This window comes from Budorcas taxicolor, chromosome 14, assembly GCF_023091745.1.
Source record: "Budorcas taxicolor isolate Tak-1 chromosome 14, Takin1.1, whole genome shotgun sequence".
Classification (NCBI taxonomy): Eukaryota; Metazoa; Chordata; class Mammalia; order Artiodactyla; family Bovidae; genus Budorcas; species Budorcas taxicolor.
In genome coordinates this window covers 94,944,654-94,968,656 of record NC_068923.1, presented here as the reverse complement: position 1 = coordinate 94,968,656, position 24,003 = coordinate 94,944,654, and the positions used below count along the sequence as shown (strand labels likewise).

The window sequence follows — 24,003 nt, the reverse complement described above, 5'->3', positions numbered from 1 at the left end:
TCTGGACCTTTAGTTAGCATTCAGTAAGTGTTTAGCTCCTTCTTGAGGTAAAGCGCTCACCACTTCCCAAAGCTTCAGACTCAGAATTCTACTGCCGTTTAGCCTGTTTATGGATGGTCTGTCTACATCTCAAGCCTATTATCTTCAAAACTTAAGGAGTTTACCCTCATGTCTCAAATACGCAGTTCTTAGCATATATTCTGTTCTTTCTAATGGCAACGTTGTCCACCTAATTAACCAAGATATTTGATAGCTCTGATTTTATAGATAAGGAAGCTTACAAACATTAGAGGTTACATGATTTTTAATGACCACACAGAAAATTAGGACCCCAACCAGAATGGAAACCCAGGTACCATGAGCTCTAAGTACTTTACATTTTATCTTTTCTTTTCTTCCTCTCTTTCTTCACTTTCTCACTCACTCCCTGTTTTAAACCTCTCGGTCCTATACTTCAATTGCTTCTTGTCTTCTAACATTGCCTGGGGCCTCTAGTTATAATCCTGAATAGTGTATTCATAGTGGGTGTCAGTTTTTTGGTCCTGATTTTCAGGGAGATGCTTTCAGCGTTTCCTCATTTATGATGTTTGATGTCGAGCGTTTTTCCCCCTTTTGTTCTGTGTGTGTGTGTGTTTTGTTTCAGTAGATACTTCTGTCAAGTTAAGGAGGTTACCTTCCAAATTTGGTTTAAAAAAGGCTTTCTTATTTCATTATAACTGCTTGCTAGCGTATACATTCTCCCTGAAGTCATCTTATGTTTTTCTCCTTTTTTTCTGCTAACACACTGAATGCCATTTACACATTTTCTGGTATATAACTGATCTCGGATTATTCAAATGACCCAAACTTGGCCATGTGTACTGTCTTCTAATGTACTATTTGGCTTAATTTGCCAATATTTTGTTTATAATTTTTGCTATTAATTTATGAATGAAATGGCTTGGCAGTTTTCCTTTTTGAAATTTTTCTTGTCTGATTTTGTTTTTTTAATCTTCATAAAATGAACTGGGGAGTCTCTTTCTCTGTCTGTTTTCTGAAATAATTTGTATGTTCTATTCTTTGTAAAGTTGAAAGAATTCACTAATAAGCTCTGTTTTCTTTGTGGGAAGAATATTGACCAGAGCTTCCATTCCCTTAGGAGTTATAGGAACAGCCATGCTTCCTATTTCTACTTGGGTGAATTTTTGTAAGGTTCCCCCCACCAGAAATTTGTGCATTTCATCTAAGACTTCAATTCATTATCATAAATCTGTCCAAAATTCTATTTTTTAAATCTTTTTAATCTCTGTTGTGACTAGTTGTTTTCCCTTCTAGCTGTAATACTGACTTTCTGTTACCTCTTTCTATTTAATCAAACATGTCAGGAGGCTCTTTATTTTTTTAGTCCTTCCTATGCCAGACATCCTGGAATGTGAAGTCAAGTGGGCCTTAGAAAGCATCACTATGAACAAAGCTAGTGGAGGTGATGGATTCCAGTTGAGCTTTTTCAAATCCTGAAAGATGATGCTGTGAAAGTGCTGCACTCAATATGCCAGCAAATTTGAAAACTCAGCAGTGGCCACAGGACTGGAAAAGGTCAGTTTTCATTCCAATCCCAAAGAAAGGCAATGCCAAAGAATGCTCAAACTACTGCACAATTGCACTCATCTCACACGCTAGTAAAGTAATGCTCAAAATTCTCCAAGCCAGACGTGAACCATGAACTTCCAGATGTTCAAGCTGGTTTTAGAAAAGGCAGAGGAACCAGAGATCAAATTGCCAACATCCACTGGATCATCGAAAAAGCAAGAGAGTTACAGAAAAACATCTATTTTTGCTTTATTGACTATGCCAAAGCCTTTGACTGTGTGGATCACAATAAACTGTGGAAAATTCTGAGAGAGATGGGAATATCAGACCACCTGACCTGCCTCTTGAGAAACCTGTATGCAGGCCAGGAAGCAACAGTTAGAACTGGACATGGAACAACAGACTAGTTCCAAATAGGAAAAGGAGTCCGTCAAGGCTGTATATTGTCACCCCGCTTATTTTACTTCTATGCAGAGTACATCATGAGAAATGCTGGGCTGGAAGAAACACAAGCTGGAATCAAGATTGCCAGGAGAAATATCAATCACCTCAGATATGCAGATGACACCACCCTTATGTCAGAAAGTGAAGAGGACCTAAAAAGCCTCTTGATGAAAGTGAAAGAGGAGAGTGAAAAAGTTGGCTTAAAGCTCAACATTCAGAAAACGAAGATCATGGCATCCGGTACCATCACTTCATGGGAAATAGATGGGAAACAATAGAAACAGTGTCAGACTTTATTTTTGGGGCTCCAAAATCACTGCAGATGGTGACTGCAGCCATGAAATGAAAAGACGCTTACTCCTTGGAAGAAAAGTTATGACCAACCTAGATAGCATATTCAAAAGCAGAGACATTACTTTGCCAATGAAGGTCCGTCTAGTCAAGACTATGGTTTTTCCAGTGGTCATGTATGGATGTGAGAGTTGGACTGTGAAGAAGGCTGAGCCCCGAAGAACTGATGCTTTTGAACTGTGGTGTTGGAGAAGACTCTTGAGAGTCCCTTGGACTGCAAGGAGATCCAACCAGTCCATTCTGAAGGAGATCAGCCCTGGGATTTCTTTGGAAGGAATGATGCTAAAGCTGAAACTCTAGTACTTTGGCCACCTCATGCGAAGAGTTGACTCATTGGAAAAGACTCTGATGCTGGGAGGGATTGGGGGCAGGAGGAGAAGGGGACGACAGAGGATGAGATGGCTGGATGGCATCACTGACTCGATGGACATGAGTTTGAGTGAACTCCGGGAGTTGGTGATGGACAGGGAGGCCTGGCATGCTGTGACTCATGGGGTCGCAAAGAGTCAGACACGACTGAGCGACTGAACTGAACTGAACTGATACCACCTTTAGATTTTTCCCTTATCATGTAGAATCTTTTGATAATTTGAATTCCGATATAATCATGCAGAATATGCTTATTAATTTGGTTCCTTGCAATACCCATACAGTTTTCCAGCACCAGTTGCAACTCATTAGTTATTAAGTCGCAATCATCCAGGCAATGCCTCCATGTCACTTGGACTATTTATGTTACTGAAGCTGAGGGTATTAGATTTATTAGATTAGATGTTAGATTTAGAACATGAGAGAACAGATTCCAGGTCTGCTTCTTACTTGAGGTGATATATTTAAGCCCTCTGAACTGCAATTTGCCCACCTTTTTGTTGCTAAAGTTTCCCATAAGTCTGTTTATTATAAAAAGTTGTATCTATTTGTGGATGCTCACCATCACTCCTTCCTGAAAAGTGAAAGTCACTCAGTTGTGTCCAGCTCTTTGTGACCCCACAGAATATACAGTCCATGGAATTCTCCAGGCCAGAATACTGGAGTGGGTAGCCTTTCCCTTCTGCAGGGGATCTTCCCAACCCAGGGATCAAACCCAGGTCTCCCACATTGCAGGCAGATTCTTTACCAGCTGAACCACAAGGGAAGCCCAAGAATACTGGAGTGGGTAGCCTACCCCTTCTCCAGGGGATCTTCCCAACCTAGGAATTGAACCAGGGTCTCCTGCACTGCAGGTGGATTCTTTACCAGCTGAGCTATGAGGGAAGCCCATTTTAAACATATCAAGCAACAAAGCAAGCCCTTCTATCTTGACTGCTCAGAATCAAGGGGAGCTTCTAGAGGCTTCTAGGAGAGCTTGTGAGGAGAGACTCCTGGATCTGGCCATCAGATCCAAGAAGCTTGCTTACGCCTCTCCTCTGACACGCTGATCAGTTCCTGTAGTTCTTGGCGATTCCTCTCCCAAAAGACCTGAAAGCAGAGGCAAGCTACGTTTGGCTTGCAGGAGAAAATCCAGGGCAGCAGATGTGGCCAACAGGCATTCATTCTGCTGAACAAAATGTGTTTGTGTACATGCATGTATACATGGGAGGCTTCCCAGGTGGCTCAGTGGTTGAGAAGTCCCCTGCCGATGCAGGAGACACAGGAGACACGGGTTCGATCCCTGGGTTGGGAAGATCCCCTGGAGAAGGAAACGGCAACCCACTCCGGTATTCTTGCCTTGAGAATCCCGTGGATAGAGGAGCCTGGTGGGCTACAGTCCATGAGGGCCCTAAGAGTCAGACACAGCTGAGCAGACATCCATGCACGTGTGTGCTTGGGAGCGGGTGGGGTTTGGTGGGAAAGTCAAGCTCCTACCCCCTGGGCCGTGGACATCCAGGCTAATAGACGCACAGCCGGCTTCTGACAGGACTTAGAGCTCATGCGTCATTCGGCGGGGCTGACGATACGTGTAGTGAGATGATGCACAGAGTGCTGTGGACGGCAGGCACTTTGAAAACGGCAGGATTTTGTGACAGTGTCCAGCCTGATGGACACTGATGCCCCACACCCATCTCCTTTGCTCCAGATGCTTCTGTAGTTTAGGTCTGCAGCACATCCAGGCGAGGGTGAAAAAGAAATTCAGACCTGGCCTGAGTCTGCCCTTGGTCATGATATTTTGTTTACTTAACGTGTTTCCTTTGGAAAAGCTTGATGACTCTGGGCTTCTGCCACTGAAAAGTAACTGCAAGGTTACCAAGCCCCAAGTCTGACTTGCAGGATGTTGTTACCAAGCTACACCTGGAATAATAGGAGTTTGTTTTCCAGAGATACCTGTCAGGAGGAAGTGAGCACAGCCCTTCCTGCCTCTTGACGCAAAGTCCTGTCCACACATGGTCTTCTGTCTGGAAAAGACTAAAAACAGTATTAGGGCTTGAGCATTCACACGTCCTTGCTGCCCATTACTCACTTCCTGTCTTCAGATGTTAGGGTATAGCTGTTAAAACAGTTACCGTATTTTCCCAAGGAAGAAAAACTATGATTATTGGCGATGGTGAGGAGCCGACTAGCGAACTGTTGGAGGACCAAGTCTGTAGACATCATTAGTCCATATTCTCTCACGTACTTATTAATAGCTAATGAATGCACTTTAGTCCAGTTGTGAGTCTGTATTGAATTATATGTTGTAGCGATCCCCAGATTTAATTGATGTGCAGTAAATGAATGAACGAAATGATACTTTATGTACTAAGTACTGATGATTTTGATGGTTCCTAGGAGAAGGCAATGGCACCCCACTCCAGTACTCTTGCCTGGAAAATCCATGGACGGAGGAGCCTGGTGGGCTGCAGTCCATGGGGTCGCAAAGAGTCGGACACGGCTGAGCGACTTCTCTCACTTTTCACTTTCCTGCACTGGAGTAGGAAATGCCAACCCACTCCAGTGTTCTTGCCTAGAGAGTCCCAGGGATGCGGAGCCTGGTGGGCTGCCGTCTCTGGGGTCGCACAGGGTCGGACACGACTGAAGCGACTTAGTAGCAGCAGCTGAGTTAAAAAGTAGATAGGTGTTCTTGCAATACATGTTCTCATTTAAATTTCATAATAATAATAGCAACAACATAGCAGTGACAGTTCTATGTGAGTGACAAGTATGTGCCAGATACTGTTCCAACAGCTTTGCATACATTTAAAAAAATTATTTAATCCTCATGACAATTCTATGAGATAGGTCTTGTTATAATCAGGTGAGGAGGTGAGGTTCAGAGAGATTACATACCTGTTCAAAGAAGCCCAGCTTGTAAAGTAGAAAGAAAAGGGAAGTTAGATTAAAGATTTGTACTGAGATCCTCTGACTCTGGGGCTTCCCTAGTAGCTTAGTTGGTAAAGAATCTGCCTGCATTGCAGGAGACCCAGGTTCGATCCCTAGGTCTGGAAGATTCCCTTGAGGAGGGCATGGCAACCCATTCCAGCATTCTTGCCTGGAGAATCCCACGGACAAAGGACCTGGCGGGCTCCAGCCCATGGGATCGCAAACAGGCGGAGACGACTGCGACTAACTTTCCTTTCCTCTGACTCTGAAGCCCTTATTAAACTGGTGCATTTCATTGCCTCTCTGAAGAAGGCACGTGTCCCTCATTTTACAAAGGGGGCTCCTAAGAGTTAGAGAGCCCCTGTCACCCAATGTGGCCACTATGCAGCTAACAAGCATCTAGTCATCAGGAAGTGGGCAGCATGGTCTTACGTGGTGTGCAACCATGGCCCGCCCTCACTGTATCGGAGTCATTCGATGCTGCATCTTCACGAACTGCATTCCAGAAGGAACCCAGAACCTGACGGTTGGAAGGAATTTTAGAAGCAGCTGTTCCTCTGCAGAGTAAAAGAATCTTTGCTGCCACGTGGGAGATAGCTCATCCAGTTTCTGCTCAAATGTCACTCACGATAGGGAACTCACGACTTCACAGCGTTTTCTCACGTTGAACCCAAATATAATCTCATAATTTGTGCTGACTGATTGCGACTCCACCCTGCAGAGATACACGTAGTGAGTTTGGTACAACTCTCGGTTATTTAGGCGCCATAAATATTCACTTTTGGGGGTTAACTTCTTTTTAAATTCTTTTATTTATTTACTTGGCAGCTCTGGGTCTTTGCGGCGTATGGAATCTCATTCTCTGACCAGGGCTAGAACCCAGGCCCCCTGCTTTGGGAGCACAGAGTCTTAGCCCCTGGACACCAGGGAAGTCCCTTGGTTGATTTCTAATGATGGTGACTGACCATTATGGTGTTTCCTATGCCAAATTCCGTAGCGGTCTTTATTTATATTAACTCATTTAATCCTCAGGACAATACTATGAGATAGGTGAAAAATAACACATGAGGAACCTGTCCTTTGCTCAAGAGCTAGCGGATAGAAAAGACAGGAATTGGGCTCCTCAGACTCCGGACTTTTTGTCTTCACTACTGTGTTCTAATGTCTCTCATTTAACCCAAGTTTTCTTTATGTCTTGAACCTTTAGCTCCCCGATTCCCCTGTTTGCGTGCGTGTGTGCTTAGTTGCTCAGTCGTGTCTGACTCTTTGCAACCTCATGGACTGTAGCCCGCCAGGCTCCTCTGTCTATGGGATTTTTCCAGGCATGAATACTGGAGTGGGTTGCCATTTCTTCTCCAGGACATCTTCCCAACCCAAGGATCAAACTCTCATCTCCTATGTCTCCTGCTTTGGCAGGCAGATTCTTTACACGCCAAGCCGGCGGGGAAGCCCCTCAGCTGCCATAGGATTTTGTAAAACGTCAGAAGGCGCATCCGCCTAAGGCAAAGGATTTGGCGCACACATTCACAGGGCTGTCTGTCAGTGATGACACAGAGAGCAGGATAAGGACTGTTCTCTTAAAAACCAAACAAGAATGCCAGAAGAGGCAGTTTCCCAAGGAATCACAGGGTATTTGAAGGACAGGAACCGTACTTCCCAGTCCTCGCAGGTGAGGAGGAGGAGACCCGGGAGGTGAAATGACTTGCCCAGGGCTGGAGAGCTGGTGAGCACAGGGTCGGAACTGCAGCCTGGTCCCGACTCCCAGGACCAATTCTCTTTCCAGCTCACCACTTGGCCTCCTGAGAGGTTAGCTGTAGTTCCTGAGAAGTCTGATTTACCTCTTTCATCATTTTTTGGTCCCCTTGGAAATATTGATGAGCTCCGGCTGCATCTTCCCTAAGATGACCCAAGGAATGGCCTTAAGAGAAGCCTCACGTGTGTTGCGTTTTTGTCAGCAAACCCCACTGTCACCAACCTGTCCCCCATTTGCAAATTGCACTGGTGGTCTGAAAACTGAGGTTTCTTGCCTCCAGCTGATCCCTTTCCCCCTTAATCACATTGGAAAATGTACATTTCATGTTCCCATCCCTTAGAGTCATGAAATATTTCTTTTCCTTCCTGTAATCTGGAAATCCCTTTTTTGTTGTTTTGTTGTTATTTTTAAGAGGAAAACTTGCTCGTAACAGAGGGACTTGCTGATTCTTCAGAAACCAGCCTGGTAGGGGAGTTGCTTGGATCTGCCTGAAGCATTTCCTCATTAGTAGCCCCTGTCTGTGTTTCCTTTCAAATGTCAGCTGGCCTCCTCAACAAAGATTTAATTGTGGCAACTCGGGGCCTTTGCAAACATGGGCTTTACTGTTTTTTTTAAATCTTCACATCTGTCCACCTTGCAGATGAAAAACTGGAAACATACTGAAAGCGACTTGGTGCATTATTGGTTTGGGGACCATTTCTTACTTCTCTTCTCCCCCTCTTCTGCGAGAGAAGACTGAAATTTTAATTGCTCAACCACGTTTTTTACTTCATGATGCCCAGGAAGGCATGGTTTATTAATTAGTCCCGAGTAGGAGGCGCCGAGCCCGGCCTGGCTGCTTCTTGATCAGTTTCAACAGTTCTTTGCCTGAAATTACTGTCTGTGAGCACAGGGAGGTATAATTATGAAGACACTAGCTGCTCAGTTCTGCCGGGTTAAACCCTCCATTACAAATACATGTTACAGTGCCTTCAAAGGCACTTACTGGAGTGCCACAGTTTAACAGGTCAGGCTTACAAAATCTCTTGTGTTACCGGCAGCAGCCTCTTAATTGGATGTTTTCTCCCAGTACAGAAAAATGTTGGCTTAAATACACAGACATACACACACACGCACACACTCTCACACTCACACTCACCCAATTAATTTTTTTTAAGTGTGAGAAACAGTGTCACTTCGTGGTTAAAAGGAAGGGCTCTGGAGCCAGGCTGCCTGGGTTTGACTCGTGTGTCTGCCACTCCCTGCCTTCTAACCTGGGCGTATGATTTGCTCTCTCGCTCTCTTGCAGACTCTTTGGTTAAATGGGAATGCTTGCAATGTCTGTATCCCAGGATTGCTGTGAGGTTCAAGTGAGTACACAGCAAACACTTAGAGGGTTCAAGGAACCTAGTCGTCCTGTCCTTCAGTACGTTTACTCGTGTTCATGTCGTATGTGAAGTTGCTCAGTCGTGTCCGACTCTTTGCGACCGCGTGGACTGCAGCCCACCAGGCCCCTCCGTCCATGGGATTCTCCAGGCACGAGTGCTGGAGCGGGGTGCCACTGTCTCTCCAGATGTCCGCATAAAGAGACGTAGCGCTCCCCAGGGGCCGCTACTGGCACAGAACCGCCTGCCGGCGCCGGAAACCCGAGAGATGCAGGTTCGATCCCCGGCTCGGGAGGATCCCCTGGAGGAGGCAGGGCACGCCGCTCCAGTGTTCTTGCCTGGAGAATCCCATGGACAGAGGAGCCTGGGCCGCAGTCCACGGGGCCGCAGGGAGCCGGACACGACTGAAGCAACTTGGCACGTGTCTTGTAAAGTCTAGTTGCATTAAGCAGGCGTGGTCAGGGCTGTCTCCCTGTGGAGAAAGCTAAGTATTGTCCCCTTGTTTTATTCCACAGTAGTAGCCTCCCTTCTCACTAACTTTCAGCTGGGTTGGCATAGAGCTGTCCAGAGTTAAGAGTAAATTTCTATCTAGAAGTGACCATGTGACTAAATGCTGGCTGATGGGTTGTAAGCAGATACTGTGTCGGCTTCTTAAAACTGACCTTGAAGGAAGAAGGGTAGTGTGTCTTTTACTTTTTCCTTCTTCCTACTAATGGGAATTTGGTCATGATGGCTGGAACCCAAGCAGTGCTGTTGGGTCATTAGATGGCAGGTTGATGATGTACAGCAGGAAGCCTGAGGACCTGTAAACTTCAGGGAGCTGAGAGTTGCCCTGGCAACCCTTTTGTTTCACCCTAGACTTTCGGTAAAAGAAAAACAAATCTCTGAATTATTTAATACACTTATTACTGTCATATCTAGTGTTAGTACATGTACGCTGATGTTCACTGCAGCTCTGTTTACAATAGCCAGGACAAGGAAGCAACCTAGATGTCCATTGACAGACGAATGGATGAGAAAACTGTGGTACATATATACAATGGAATATTACTCAGCTATAAAAAAGGACTGCATCTGAGTCAGTCCTGATGAGGTGGATGAACCTAGAGCCTATTATACTGAGTGAAGTAAGTCAGAAAGAGAAAAACAAATACTGTATACTAATGTATATATGTGGAATCTACAAAGATAGTACTGATGAGCCAATTTGCAGCAATGGAGATGCAGACATTGAGAAGAGACTCTCGGACACGGCTTGGGGGAGGAAGGAGAGGGCGGGACGTGTGGAGAAAGTAACGTGGAAACTTACGTCACTGTAGGTAAAATAGACCGCCAACGGGAATTTGCTGTATGACTTGGGAACTCACACGGGCTCGGTAACAACCTCGAGGGGTGGGATGGGGAGGGGGTGGGATGGAGGTTCAAGTGGGAGGGGACACGGGTAAGCCTACGGCTGACTCATGCTGATGTTTGATAGAAACCAATGCAATACTGTAAAGCAGTTATCCTTTTCATTAAAAATAAATAAAGAAAAAACCTAGTCTTAGGTAACCCTTTACCCTCCTTGAATTAGACCACACTGCTTGATAAATCTTTGCTTCTAGACTAAGATTTGCTATCCTTCTCCAGCCTCTACTCATGATGGACCAAACCACACATTTCTGTACTGACTCACACCTTATATGGATATTCCATGTCCATGGTGTCTCTGGAAGGAAGCCCTGATGGGCGTGTAGCTGGTAGGTCAGCATCTAGCATCTTCCCCCTCTGCTATGCGCAGTCTCTCTTTCCTGGTGCATCCTCGCTTGCTGAGTCGCTTCAGTCGTGTCCAACTCTGCAACCCTCTGGACCATAGCCCGCCAGGCTCCTCTGCCCATGGGATTCTCCAGGCAAGAGTACTGCAGCGGGTTGCTGTGCCCTCCTCCAGGGGATCTTCCCGCCCCAGGGATCGAACCTGTGTCTCTTAGGTCTCCTGTGTTGGCAGATCGGCTCTTTACCACCAGCGCCACCCAGAAGCCCCTCTTTTCTGGAGTTCGCTCTGAATCTGACCTTCAGTTCTGCCGTTCTCTTGCCCCTAGGTCACCAGGGCTGTAGCTAGTGCCTACTGAATAAAGAATAACTGACCCTGTTAGGCCCTCGTTTTGAATACTTCATCTTGGTGGGCTAGCCAGATTCCATGAAAGAATATGATCTCTGGGAAATCAAACCCCAGCTTCACCAGCCACCAACCCCTTAAGTTAAATTTCTGAGCATTGGTGTGTGCTAATGTGTAAAATAATACATTCGTCTTGCCAAGAATAACCTATGTAAAGCTCCTAGTGGCCCCGGAATTAGAATAGCCATATGTTTCTTTCCAACAGGCTCTGAAAGTGTTAGCACTGTAGTGTCTTCCTCTTTTAAAATGTTTCCTTTTACTGTTTCTGGACACAGAGATACTTGACGGCTCAGATGGTAAAGACTCCACCTGCGATGCGAGAGACCTGGGTTCGATCCCTGGGTTCGATCCCTGGGTCGGGAAAATCCCCTGGAGAAGGGCACGGCAACCCAGTCCAGTACTCTTACCTGGAGAATTCCCATGGACAGAGGAGCCTGGTGGGCTACAGTCCATGGGGTCACAAAGAGTTGCACATGACTGAGCATGCACGCATGCATATGGACACTTGATAAATGAAAGATCCCTTATCCATTTCTTCTCCAGACCTGGTTTTTTTGTATATAAAGTGAGGCTTTAAATGGTCATTTTCAAGCTTACATGCAGGAAGCTATGGAGGCCTCTGGTTCCAGACTTGGCACTAAGTGTATAATGGATGTTCCTTCTTTATCCCCCTTCCAGACTGAGGTCTGATTTTCCTTTCCTATGGAGTTGTGATAAAAATTGTAAATCAGAGTACATTATGTAAAAGGGTTTCCCTGGTGGCTCATGACTCAAGAGACTCAGGTTCAGTCCTTGGATTGTGAAGATCCCCTGGGGGAGGATATGGCACCCCACTCCAGTGTTCTTGTCTGGAGAATCCCATGGACAGAGGAGCCTGGTGGGCTACAGTCCACGGGGTCGCACAGATGGACATGACTGAAGCGACTGAGCATGCATGCATGCATGTTATATGAGGCAACTTTTATTCTTACCCCTACTTAGCTACCCTTTAAAGTCAAGTTCAAATGCCACCTACTCCAAGAAGCATCCCTGGATTGTCGCATCTGCAACACTCACCCCCTCCTCCAGCCAGAAGGATAATAACGCAATCAATGGAGAATTGTCAAACGACCTTGGGTGTGGTACTTGAGTTTCCCACTATCAATAAGTATAATTCAACAATATACAAAGCTAAGCAGAGTTCTAGCTTCTACAAAAATATACTCGGAGATAAAATAAAAAATTCAGCAACATCAGAAGAGGTCTATTTATTCCAGTTTTTAGACAGCTTAAACCTGTCCCACTGAATTTTCTGCCTTTGTCCGTAGTCATGTCTGTGCTCCTTTTTAAATGGTTTTCCTTAAAATGCACTGTTCGTGAATAATCTTTCTGCAACCTGTGCTAACAGGTTTGCAGCAACCAGGGAGCTGTTTTCTCCCAATTGCATTTATATTCAGTGAAAATCTTGAAAGATTTTCAAATATATATTGGTGCTAAATGACATCTCCTCTGTCTTAAATTAATAATGGCTGGTTTTAATATCTACAATTAGATCTCCCAATATAAGCCCATATTGCATGCATCTGGGCATGTTTGGTCTGCTTATTGAATTGTTGTGACCCTAACCTGTCATTCAGACTCCTCAGTGCATTTTTCTGATGAGTTCTTCCAGCACCCTTTCTTCTTGTTATAGCGCATTCTGCTTCATGCCATCGCTTATGGACTTGTTCATGCCACAGTGTTAGGCGGGGTTAGGTTCATGCCTCAGTGTTCGGTGGGGTTAGGTTTATGCCACAGTATTCAGTGGGGTTAGGTTTATGCCGCAGTGTTAGGTTCCAGAGAAGCAGATCCTCTGTCTGGGGGATGGAGCAGTGGACCAGTAGTCTCTTGGGCTCGATGACTTCTGATGTCCAAGAACAGTGTTCCAGAGCAAGAGAGCAGCTCAGAGTGTTCTCAGCAACACACAGCAGCTAGGATACAGGTCCTGCAGAAAAGGGTCTGCTGGCCCACGACAGCATCCACTATAGCGGCCTGAGACTTTGTTGCTCTTCAGCGTGGAAACCGCGTTCTGTTTGTCCCTGCAGTCTCCAGCAGCCTGACTCCGTGTGTCCTAGAGGGAAGCCACTAGTTTGTGCAACTGAATTGCCCAAGATCTGGAGGAACTGCCCCTTGGGTCTGCCACCCATTTTAATCCACTGCCATTTGTAACAGCAGATGCCGTTAAGGGCCCCGAGCAGCAGAGAGCCAGGCTGTGTGAACTGTAGGAAAAGGATGTGGAGCTTACGTTGCGCGTTCCAGGATCCAGGTGCCTTGTCAGTGTGAATGCTCTCTAAGAACCAAGTGCTTAAGTTCAGAATCGGCAAATAACACCTTAATGTGTGCTTAGTCCTTGGTCATGTCCCACTCTTTGCGACCCTTTGGATTGTAGCCCGCCAGGCTCCTCTGTCCATGAAATCTTCCAGGCAAGAAAACGAGTGGGTTGCCATTTCCTTCTTCAGGGGATCTTCCTGGTCCAGAGATGGAACTCAGGTCTCCTGCATTGCAGGCAGATTCTTTATCATCTGAGCCACCAGGGAAGCCCCAACTAACACCTTAAGATCAAGTAAACATATCAGAGAGCAGAATTTCAGTCTGCTCCACTCAGCTCTTAAACGATTGTTTCTTTAGATTTTAAAACACAATGTATAACACAATGGCTAAACATGAGAAATTATATGAAAGAGCAATAAATGAGTAATAAAGGTCTATGTCTCCATCATCTTGAGTTTCATATCCACTCCCAGAGCTAACTACCATTAATATTTTCTTGGACTTCTATCCATAAGCTGTAGTAGCTGCTCAGGCATATATACCTATAATCGTATACACAAGTAACCACAGTATATGCGCTGTTCTCTATCGCTTTTTAAAAATGGACAGTAGATCTTACAGGCTTTTCTACATCAAGACATCTGCATCTATCCATTTTTAAGTGAATGTAAAGGTGCCTTATGATTTCTTTAATCTGTTCTCTTTTATTGAACCTTTAGGTTGTTCCTAGTTTTCAGCTCTTACAAGTAATGTTTTTGCCATCACAGATGTCTACCATTACATAGATGTTTTTCTGTGTATTTCTTTACATACGTGTTCTCAGCACTGTTTTTTGAAAAGATTGTCCTTGCTTCCCAACAGAATAATGGTAATGTGGACGGTCAATGTGGGTACCAGATACCCTACATCTATACTGAATAATTGCACTGCTTTTGACTGATGGGCTTTCACAGTCTCTGTTCATTTGTTTCCCAGCCTCTTCCCCAGAATGCACCTTATAATCAGAAAAGATAGACGTTGTCATAATCGGAAAACCTGAGAGTCATTCTGAAGTTCAGGCCATCTTAATGGCAGACTGTAAAAACCACGCTGGCACCTAAGGAACAGACAACTATTATCCGGGGAATGTAAGAGGGTCCTGTGCTGCTGGTCCAGCGCGCTCTCCGAAAGCCGCAGCCCGCCGGGACCCTCAGCGCTGACCGAGGCTCTCTGTCCCCTCTCTGCTTGCAGTGAAGTACATGCGCGAGGCCACCCCCTACGTGACCAAGGGCTCGCCGGTGTCTGAGATCGGCTGGGAGACCCCGCCGCCCGAGTCCCCGCGGCTCGGGGCCGGCGCCCCGGACCCGCTGGCGTCGCAGCCGCCGTCCTTCCACCGAGACCGGAAGAGCATCCCGCTCAGGATGTGCTTCGTCACCCGCAGCCTGGCGCTGGCCGACCCCGAGCGCAGGTACGAGTGGGCAGGCCCCTCCGAGCTGCGGTCCTCGGGCGCAGCTCCGCGAGCAGCCTGTGTGTCAAGCGCGCCCCCCTGCTCTCTTCTTCCCTCCTCCTCTCTCCTTCTTCCTTTATCCTCATGAGGAATCTATGTGTTAAGCTCTCGTTCCGGAAAACGTTGAATCCATGGAGTCAGGATCTTTTGTCTCCTCTGCCGGACGCTGGGCCAGTTTCTCGAGCGCTGAGCCTCAGTTTTGGCCTCTGTAAAATGGAAATAATTGAAATCCATACTTCCCTGAGTTATGAAGACTGAATGAGGAAATCCACGGGAAGTAGTTAGCCAGAGCAGCCGTCCATGAATACAGGCCGTGATACTGTGTATTACTGATGTCGGGTGGCAATAGGCATGGGCTTCCCCAGTGCTCAGTGGTAAAGAATCTGCCTGCCGTGCGGGAGCTGCGGGACTGTTCAGTCCCTGGGTGAGGAAGACCCCCTGAAGGAGGGAATGGCAGCCCACGCCAGTATTCTTGCCTGGAGAACTCCATGGACATGGAGCTTGGTGGGCTACAGGCGTGGGGTTGCAGAGAGTCAGACGCGACGGAAGGGAGTGAGCGCCCGTGCACAGAGATAAGCGCATCAGCCTCCCTGGGGCCCTCATCTGTGCCCTTGGAAGGTTCAGGGAGAGGATCTTCAGTGCTGTTTTCTGCTCTGAACCTCTCTTTATTCTCAAGAGAGGAAACAGAGAGGTTTGGATCCAAGTCTAGGATGCTCTTTCCCAAAGTCTGTGCGTGACTTCTTTGTCACAGCCTAGATGCGTAAACCAATCCATGGCAATCAGGAGTCCAGGCAAGATGAGCAAATATTTGGGGTCTCTCTTCCCCCCAGAGTCTTCATCTCCTCCGCACAGAAAATGTGCATCTGGAATGAAAAGAAAAGATGTGTAGAAAGGAAAGAGGGAAACGGAGCCGGCGAAGGGGGAATCTTGGTGACCTCTGCATCCACATTTAGATGTAAAAATAGACAGCTCTCCTGGCCCTTGTTTATAACAAGTGTGGGACAGCTGTGACCCTCCCGAGGAGGAAGTACTTGGCTAGGTTCAGGGCTGCTGGTGGGGAAAACCCAAAGGAAATAGAAACAAGGAGAAAGTGGCCTCCTTGGCTCCCAGCTCGGTGCTGTTTGGTTCTCTTCCCTGTGAACTTAGGCTGAAGAAGCTGCCGGCCCTTCTGACCCCAGCCGGCTGCCCTCTCCTCGGTCAGGGATCAGAGATGGGCCTTTGTATGAGACAGCCCGCCTCCGCAGGAGAGAGCAGAGGAGGCGGGGAGGGCGGTTCCAAGCGGGCCCCCCCTGCCCGGCGCGCGGGCCCCCCCTGCCCGGTCCGCACGCCTGCTGCGTCCCTGCTCCCTCCGCGGCCACAGCGCGACCTCCGCACTGACTTTCCTCTTCCCTGACTTTTTTTTACCCACCCAGTCAGTACAAGTCCTTTCTCCCAAGAGTCTGAGGTCTGAGATTTCAGATCTGATGAATTCATAACTTACCCACGGCCGGTCTTGTGCCGGGCAGCATGCTAATTACTTTAGCCCTGACACTGCAAAGTGCCCGCGCCTTCGGGTGTGCCTAGCCCACAGTTTTTTTTGTTTTGTTTTGTTTGTTTTTTAATGGTCTATCTAGGGTTGCAAAGATATCTGTGAATTAGTTGCCACATTGACTAGCTGGGAAATTTCACATTAAAAAGCCAGATTTCTGCTTTTCTAGAAAAATCAGAAGATCTAATGATATCCTTAGGCCTACATTGCTGCAGGCAGGGCTCCAATCTGTAAGAGCCCAGAAAAGACCTCTCCTTCCAAAAGAGAAGGAGCTCTTCTCATCAGTCCTAATGCCTTACGCTTAAGGGATTCAGTGTAACACCTGCCTGCCTGTTCCGTTTCCGCCTAGTCCTTGAATTTGTAACCATGCTTAGACCTCTGCGTCTCAGTCATCATCCCCATTCCACAGATAAAGATAACTGAGGCTCGGGGCTCATATAAGTCCCTGTCTTCATAACTAGTATGTGATACAACTGGGTTTTCATCTTGTTCCCATAGAGTGGGTGACAGTGTTAGCTTACCGTTACCTGAAAAATACAGAGACTAGAAAACTTGGGCTGTTGTAGAAGTGGTTAATGCATTGGGGAGAGGGTTTGAGACAATGTCTAGGGTTCATCTGTGGACTTTTATGCTATCACATTTCTCCCAAGCGTTTAATTAGCTTTTAAAGACTCTTTGGAGAGATATCAGGCTTTAGTTTAAAAAGCTTATTTTATTGAAGTACAGTTGATTTACAATGGTGTGTTAATTTCTACTATATAGCAAAGTTGTTCAGTTATATTATACATATATACATTCTCTTCAGTATTTTTTTCCGTTATGGCTTATCCAAGGATATTGAATATAGTTCCCATTTTTTAAACTTTCATGTTGGTGCTCTTCAAGTTGGTCTCTGGTGAGTGTATGTAGGGCCTCCTATGTGGTGAGGGAAAGTTTGTCCTCTGGGATGTGAAAACTGGCAGGGTGTGACTGCAAACGAGAATCCAGCTAAGCCAGAGGGTCCAGGAAGGGATTTTGGTCCAAACAGATCCAAAACTGTTGACGGTAAATTAACCGTTCACAGCAAATCCATGTATCATGTCACCATGATGCAAACTTTACATGTCTTATAATTTTTTCAATTATACCTCATTAAAACTGAAAAAAAAAAGACTAGGTGACACTGGCTGAATAAGAGAAGAAAAGAAAAAAGCAACAAATACTCTGTGGAACTCCAGTCACATGCTAGGCAGAGTCTATTATACCATTCAAAAATATGGACTTTGCAAGACTTTCTTGGTGATTCAGTGGTTAAGGCTTCCAGCTTCCCAGGCATGAAATGCAGGTTCAATCCTGGTCTGGGAACTAAGATCGCACAATGCTGTGTGGCACAGTCAAAAAAATTTTTTTAAAGAAATATGGTATAGGGCTGGGCAGATTATACAAGGCAAATGCAAGCCAGCAATGAAAACAAACAAAAAAGCATCAATTTCTCTTGCTATATGACAGGGTAAAGTCCAGACTGAAAAAGTGCAGAACAGGACAAAGAAGGACTGACTTATGCTTAAGGTCAGAGTTCACAAGAAACAGATCTTTCAGCAGGTGTGAACGCACATCAGGTGACAGAGCAGCCTCTGCAGCAAAACCTGCATAGAGTGCAAGGGGAGACAGGAGCACGCTGCCATTAAGTAGGCCAGCAGACTGCTCTCAGCCCAAGACAGGGCAGTTGGGCAGAAGATAAACAGAGGTACAAGAGACCCAACCGGCATAATCAAGGGAGGTCTGGGTACCTCGCAGTGTTTGTACCCTGATAATAAAGAATACAGTTTTCTTTTCGAAGCTTATAGAACATCCCCCAGATTAACCACAGATTAAGTCCCCCCAAATTCTGTAAGTTCCATAAGGCAGAAATAATGCAGACAACATCCCCTAATGATTGTGGAATGAAACTAGAAAGTCAGTAACAAAACCAAAGCCCAGAAAGCCTTTCTTCATGGATTTTTAGAAAGCTCTCTCTGAGAGAAACAGCTCTTGGGTTAACAGGGAAATAGAAACTGAAAGTGTAGCTTTTTAGAAAGTAATGAAAATAATGCATATATTAAATATGAAAGGGAAAGGAGGAGAAGGAGAGGGTGTTGGCTTGTACCAGCTAACCCTGTGGTGGAATCTTAGCTCCATAACTTAAGTGTGAATTTGCGTGTCTCATCTGATCCCAGTCCCCTTTTGTCACAGGAGCTCTGATCTCTGGTTCAGATGCCTGTGCGCGCTCAGTTGTGTCCGGCTCTTTGCGACCCCATGGACTGTAGCCTGCCAGGCTCCATGGGATTCTCCAGGCAAGAATCCTGGAGTGGGTTGCCATTTTCTTCTCCAGGGGACCTTCCCGACCCAGGGGTCAAACCTGCAGCTCCTGCGTTGGCAGGCGGATTCTTTACCACTGAGTCACCTGAGAGGCCAATCTCTATTTCATAGAGAGTGAAATTTAGTTCAGAAACAAGAACTGAAGCCAACAGGAAATCTGGGATTCAGACCCAGGCCTGGCTGACACCAAGCTCAACCTCTTAATCAAGATACCCCATTGCTTCCAGTTTTTAGCACGTGACCCGTAAGCACCATGACCAGGAATTAACGGTCTCCTGGCTGCTGAAGCCTCAGCTTCTCGGGGCTAATCCCCTCGGCTGGTGAGAGTTTGTATTAAAAGCTCTAATGTTCAATTTCTCAAATCAAAACAGCCTTAGAACGGCAGGTAGCATTGCTGCTCTTTCCGTGAAAAAGGCCTCCCAGCAGGCACTGAACCCACGAGAGTACGTCACTGCTAGCGCTGCTTGTCGAGGATTGCAGTAGTTTTTTCTCTTTGGATCCACCTCTTAAATGCCTCTCGTGTTTCATGGCCCCCGCTTTGCCTTCATGGCCACTGCCCTCGTCCAGGCCCAGACTGTTCCGCACCCTGGAGACCGCGATCTCCAGCCTCCGGGCTGAGGATCTGAGGATCCGTGGCAGTGTCAGATTGGAAACAAAGTGCACAGCAAATGTCACGCGCTTGACTTGTCCTGGAACCACCCTGCCGCCACCCCTGGCCCATGGAGAATTGTCTGCCATGAAACCGGTCCCTGGTGCCAAGAGTGGGCACCACTGGTCTGCACTATTTGGGCAGATTTCTACTGGATGCTTCCCTGGGGGCTTGGATGGTAAGGAATCTGCCTGCAGTGCAGGAGACCCGGTTTCAGTCCCTGGGTCGGGAAGATCCCCTGGAGGAGGGAATGATTACTCACTCCAGTATTCCTGCCTGGAGAATCCAATGGACAGAGGAGCCTTGGTGGGCTACAGTCCATGGGGTCACAAAAGAGTTGGACGTACCAGCAACTAACACTTTGACTACTTTCCAAGTTTCTAGTTTGCCCTCTGTCATGCCTGATGTCTACCCTACTCACAGCCAGACAAGGGAGTGTGAAACATGCAGAATCTGTCCATTTGGTCAAAACGGCTTCCTGTCACCTTCACTAGTATTGAAGCTCCTCGGCACCGTGATTCTGCATCTCTCCTGACTGTCCAGCCCTGCTGCCCCTGTAGTTTATGCCCAGGAGTGCTTAAACCCCGGTGCCTGCCCTGCACTCGCCTCCCTGACAGCTTCCGAGAACCCTTCGGCCTCAGCACATATGCCTTGTGTGTAGATCCGTTCATGACAGCGTCCTTTATAATGATTTACGATTGTTTCTAACGTGATTACCCAGTTCCGAAAGCCAGAAGACCCTTGAGGTCTGGGATGCCCAGCTTCAATATCCCAGCTTTCTAAAAATTGTTATGAGGAGAGAAGCAGTGAGTGGTAGAGGACATGGAGGGAAACATTGAGAGTAGGTTCACCTGAATCCTCACCTACTCCTGGCACCATTGCTCATTCTCTATGTTTTCTGTAAATTTGAAATTACTTCTTAAAAAAGAGTTAAAGACCTGCACACTGCCAGAAAATCTCAGCTTTCTAGAACATTGCTTGATCCAAGAAGGCCTTCAAAAATACATGCCATGTTAATAACTGATAAATGGCATATGTACCTGCCCATCTGGAGTATTCTTACCTTTCCAGAAAGTTCTTTTTAAACAATCTTTCACTAAATAGTCTTGGGAATAAGAGGAAAAACACCATTCTATCCTGCCAGGCTCAGCAAACTTAAATCAAGAGAGTTCATTACCCAAGACTATTACTGGTTAAAAGCAGGTGAGCCAATAGGGAGGGTGGGGTGTAGAACTTTGTTCATGACTCTGTAATACTAACCCTAACCGACCCTGCAGTAACCTTCACGGGTAAACTGCGGAGCAAGGGCCCAGCGTTCTTGTTCAAAGGTTTCCTCATGTGTGCGCCTCTGCTGGCTCTTCCTGGCCGCACGCACGCTTTCTCCAGTTGCCGTGGGCGGGGCTCTTCCCTCCCGTGGGCGGGGCTCTTCTCTCCCGTGGGCGGGGCTCTTCCCTCCCGTGGGCGGGGCTCTTCTCTCCCGTGGGCGGGGCTCTTCCCTCCCGTGGGCGGGGCTCTTCTCTCCCGTGGGCGGGGGCTCTCGGTGAACGGCCTTCAATAGCTGCTCGTGGGCTTAGTCTTATGTGGGATCTTCCCCGACCAGGGATCGAGCCGCATTGCAAGGCAGAATCTGACCCGCTGGACTGCCAGGGAGGCCCGCAGCACACACACTTTTTGTGAAAAACAGTGTACATCTCTGTCTACTGCGTACAAGTGAAAACTTCACAGGAAGCGTTGCTGTGGTCCCAAATGGAAGAGCTCCACTCAGCACGCCGTGGTTCAGAGGGTATGGCCTGACAAATCCTATAGTGTGCACGGATTCGTTCCCTCAAAGTTCCCTCAATGATGTCACCACAATTCAGCACCCAGACTTCAGTCGCTCTTTGCAACCCCATGAACCGCAGCACGCCAGGCCTCCCTGTCCATCACCAACTCTCAGAGTTTACCCAAACTCACGTCCATTGTGTCGGTGATGCCATCCAACCACCTCATCCTCTGTCGTCCCCTTCTCCTCCTGCCCTCAATCTTTCCCAGCATCAGGGTCTTTTCAAATGAGTCAACTCTTCGCATCAGGTGGCCAAAGTATTGGAGCTTCAGCTTCAACATCCCAGACTTCAGCCTCAGAGAATCAGAAACCTCCTTAGAGACATGGTGCATCCATCTCCAATGCCAAGGGGTAGGCACATGTTAAGGAAACAAGTCAGGATTCATTTGTAACAGGCAGTACGATTGTCAAGCAGATGGAAACACTCGTATAGGAGGATCCTCGAGTCCCCATTAGGGGCAGGCCATACTGGGAGACAGTGTAAATAATAAGCAGAATACCAGAACTCCAAGTAACAAAAACACTGCAGATTTTCGAGGCAACCTAAGCAACGCATTCTTTCCGCACAGGCCAGCTCTGTGAGAAATTCAACTGTCACCAAGGTTATCAAGACGAGATACGCCTGTCGACCCTAAGAAATGTATTTTAGACGAGGAGCTGGAAGCCATGCCTTCCCAGGTCCAGAGGTCTTTGCCAAGTGTCTCCTGCCCAGTCGCGCCTGTCTCTCTGCGACCACATGGACTGTAGCCCGCCAGGCTTCTCGTTCACGGGACTCTCTGGGCAGGAGCACTGGAGTGGGCTGCCCTTTCCTCCTCCGGGTGCTCAACTGGGACTCCCGTCCCCTGGGTCTGTGTGTAGACGGGCCGGGGTCCCCAGGTGGCTCTCCCTTGCTGTCTTAGATTCACATGGTCTTATTCCTGATGGGATCAGAACAGCGGACTGAGTTTTTCCCACATGCCACACCAAGGTGAAAGGTCCCACGTGCCACAGCTGAGGAGGGTTAACACGCCACACCAAGGTGAAAGGTCCCACGTGCCACAGCTGAGGACGGTTTACACGCCACACCAAGGTGAAAGGTCCCACGTGCCACAGCTGAGGATGGGTTACACACCATACCAAGGTGAAAGGTCCCACACGCCACAGCTGAGACTCTTCACAGCCAATAAATACATTGATTAAATATTTTCTTCAGAAAAGAAGACTATTGAAGAATTCCTGCCAGAGTACACGGTAGTACATCCAGAGTAGCATTCATGAGGTATTATAACCATCCTCACTCCACAATGAGTCCTTGTTTGTGAACCATGTTTTTCCTGGTAAGAGGCTCTAAAGCACGTATTTTCTTGATTCTGTTTTCCTCACTCTTGGTTGGACACATCATGGTGGCCTCATAACTGAAAATATCACCAGCAGATCATGATTGATGTTAACATTTTGGAAACAAAGAGAAAATGTAAAATCAATTCATAATGGTGCTGTCGTAAGTGGACATAGTTTAAGTATCTGAAACAGAGGCCCAGATTAAAACCATTATCAATGAATAAAACTGTGGTGTCAAAGTTAGAAAATATGGGTTTGAATCCCAATTCTGTCACTTATTCCCTTCAGCTTTAGGCAAAGTATCTAATCTCTCTGGTTCCCAGGTTCCTTATCTATAAGATGTGTTTTATTTTAAAATACTGACCACATAAGAGTGCTGTGATGGTTAGACGATTTAATGTAGATATCCTGGCCGCATAACCACGGCCTAAACACAGCTTTCAACCAAAACATCCTCATTCCTGGGTACAGGAGGGGTGGGGGGAGAGGGTGGGGGTTCTTTCCAGCAGAAAGGAGTTTCTGGGTCATCTCGCCAAGCTGCTGAGCAGAAGTTATTTGTAAGACATCCTTTCACAGAGGGTTTTAGCCTGTTGAAACGAATGGCCTTCTGCAGAAAGGTCAGTTCCAGGTTCCTGTCTCCTGGGCTCACCAAATCTTAGCTCTCCTCTGTGTATCTAGAAAGACTTCCACCCACCCAGCATTCCCGGGCACCACCCACCCACAGCCTGGTTCCAGGGGTGCTCATGGTCAGCTTGAATGCTCACCCCTTAGTTTTCAAGGCTCAATACCTAGGAGGCCTTGTCTTTCTTGCCAGCTTAGCATTACATTAGAACCTAAAAAAGCCAGCTTGTCCTATCACCCTGTACCCCCCGTGTCCAGGTGTTCACCACAGAGGGTCTCTGAGTTGGCGCTGACCACCTTTGTGCTGGAGCTGGAAGCCTCCTAGCAGGGCTACGGAAGTGTGTGTGGTCGGTCATGTGTGTCCTGAACAAAAGTCAGTGTTCTAGTTTTCATCCTGTTTAAAAAAACCAGCTTTACTGTCATGTGGAAAACTGAAGACAAACGAAGCGAGCACCAATCTCTGGACGGCCCACCACCGTCCCCTGCCCGTGTGGGCTCCCCCACTGCCTAGAGCACCAGTTGGGCCTCACTTACTGTCCGTCTGCACCTGTCCATTGATCTCCCTGCCTCTCCACTCTTGTTTCTTGCTCTGGTTTGGCTGCGCTGGGTCTTCCTTGCAGTGTGCAGGCTTCTGGACTGCACAGCGTGGGGTCTGCAGTGACTGGGCCCAGTGTCTAAGGCAGGAGGGCAGAGGTGCCCTGCAGCACGTGGGATCTTAGTTCCTGACCAGGGGTCGAACCCACATCCCCTGCATTGGGAGGTGGATTCTTAACCACCTGGACCACCAGGGAAGCCTCTGGTCTTGTTTCTTACTTAGACAAGTCCAGTGAAATATTTTGTTACTGTAGGAAAAATGTGCATAAAGCAAGAGATGGCCTTGGTGTTTGTTTTGACTGTGCTCACATCCTGCATTTGGGAAATATAGAGAATTGAATGTAAAGTGTATTTCAGCAAAAGATGGTTGGGAAGGGGGCATTCAGGGGGGCTGGGCTGAACCAGTCAGAAGTCTGACACAGGAAGCCCTAATCAGTTATGCATG

At 47.1% G+C, this 24,003-nt stretch overlaps 1 protein-coding gene across 1 annotated transcript in view; it reads left to right on the top strand.

Annotated features, from left to right (window-relative positions):
- Positions 1–24,003, top strand: part of SNTB1 (syntrophin beta 1) — a 245,812-nt gene that overhangs the window by 90,164 nt on the left and 131,645 nt on the right. Inside the window, exon 2 of the mRNA XM_052651720.1 lies at positions 14,432–14,648. Within this exon, the coding sequence (XP_052507680.1) occupies positions 14,432–14,648 (217 nt within the window). The remainder of the gene's footprint in view (positions 1–14,431; positions 14,649–24,003) is intronic.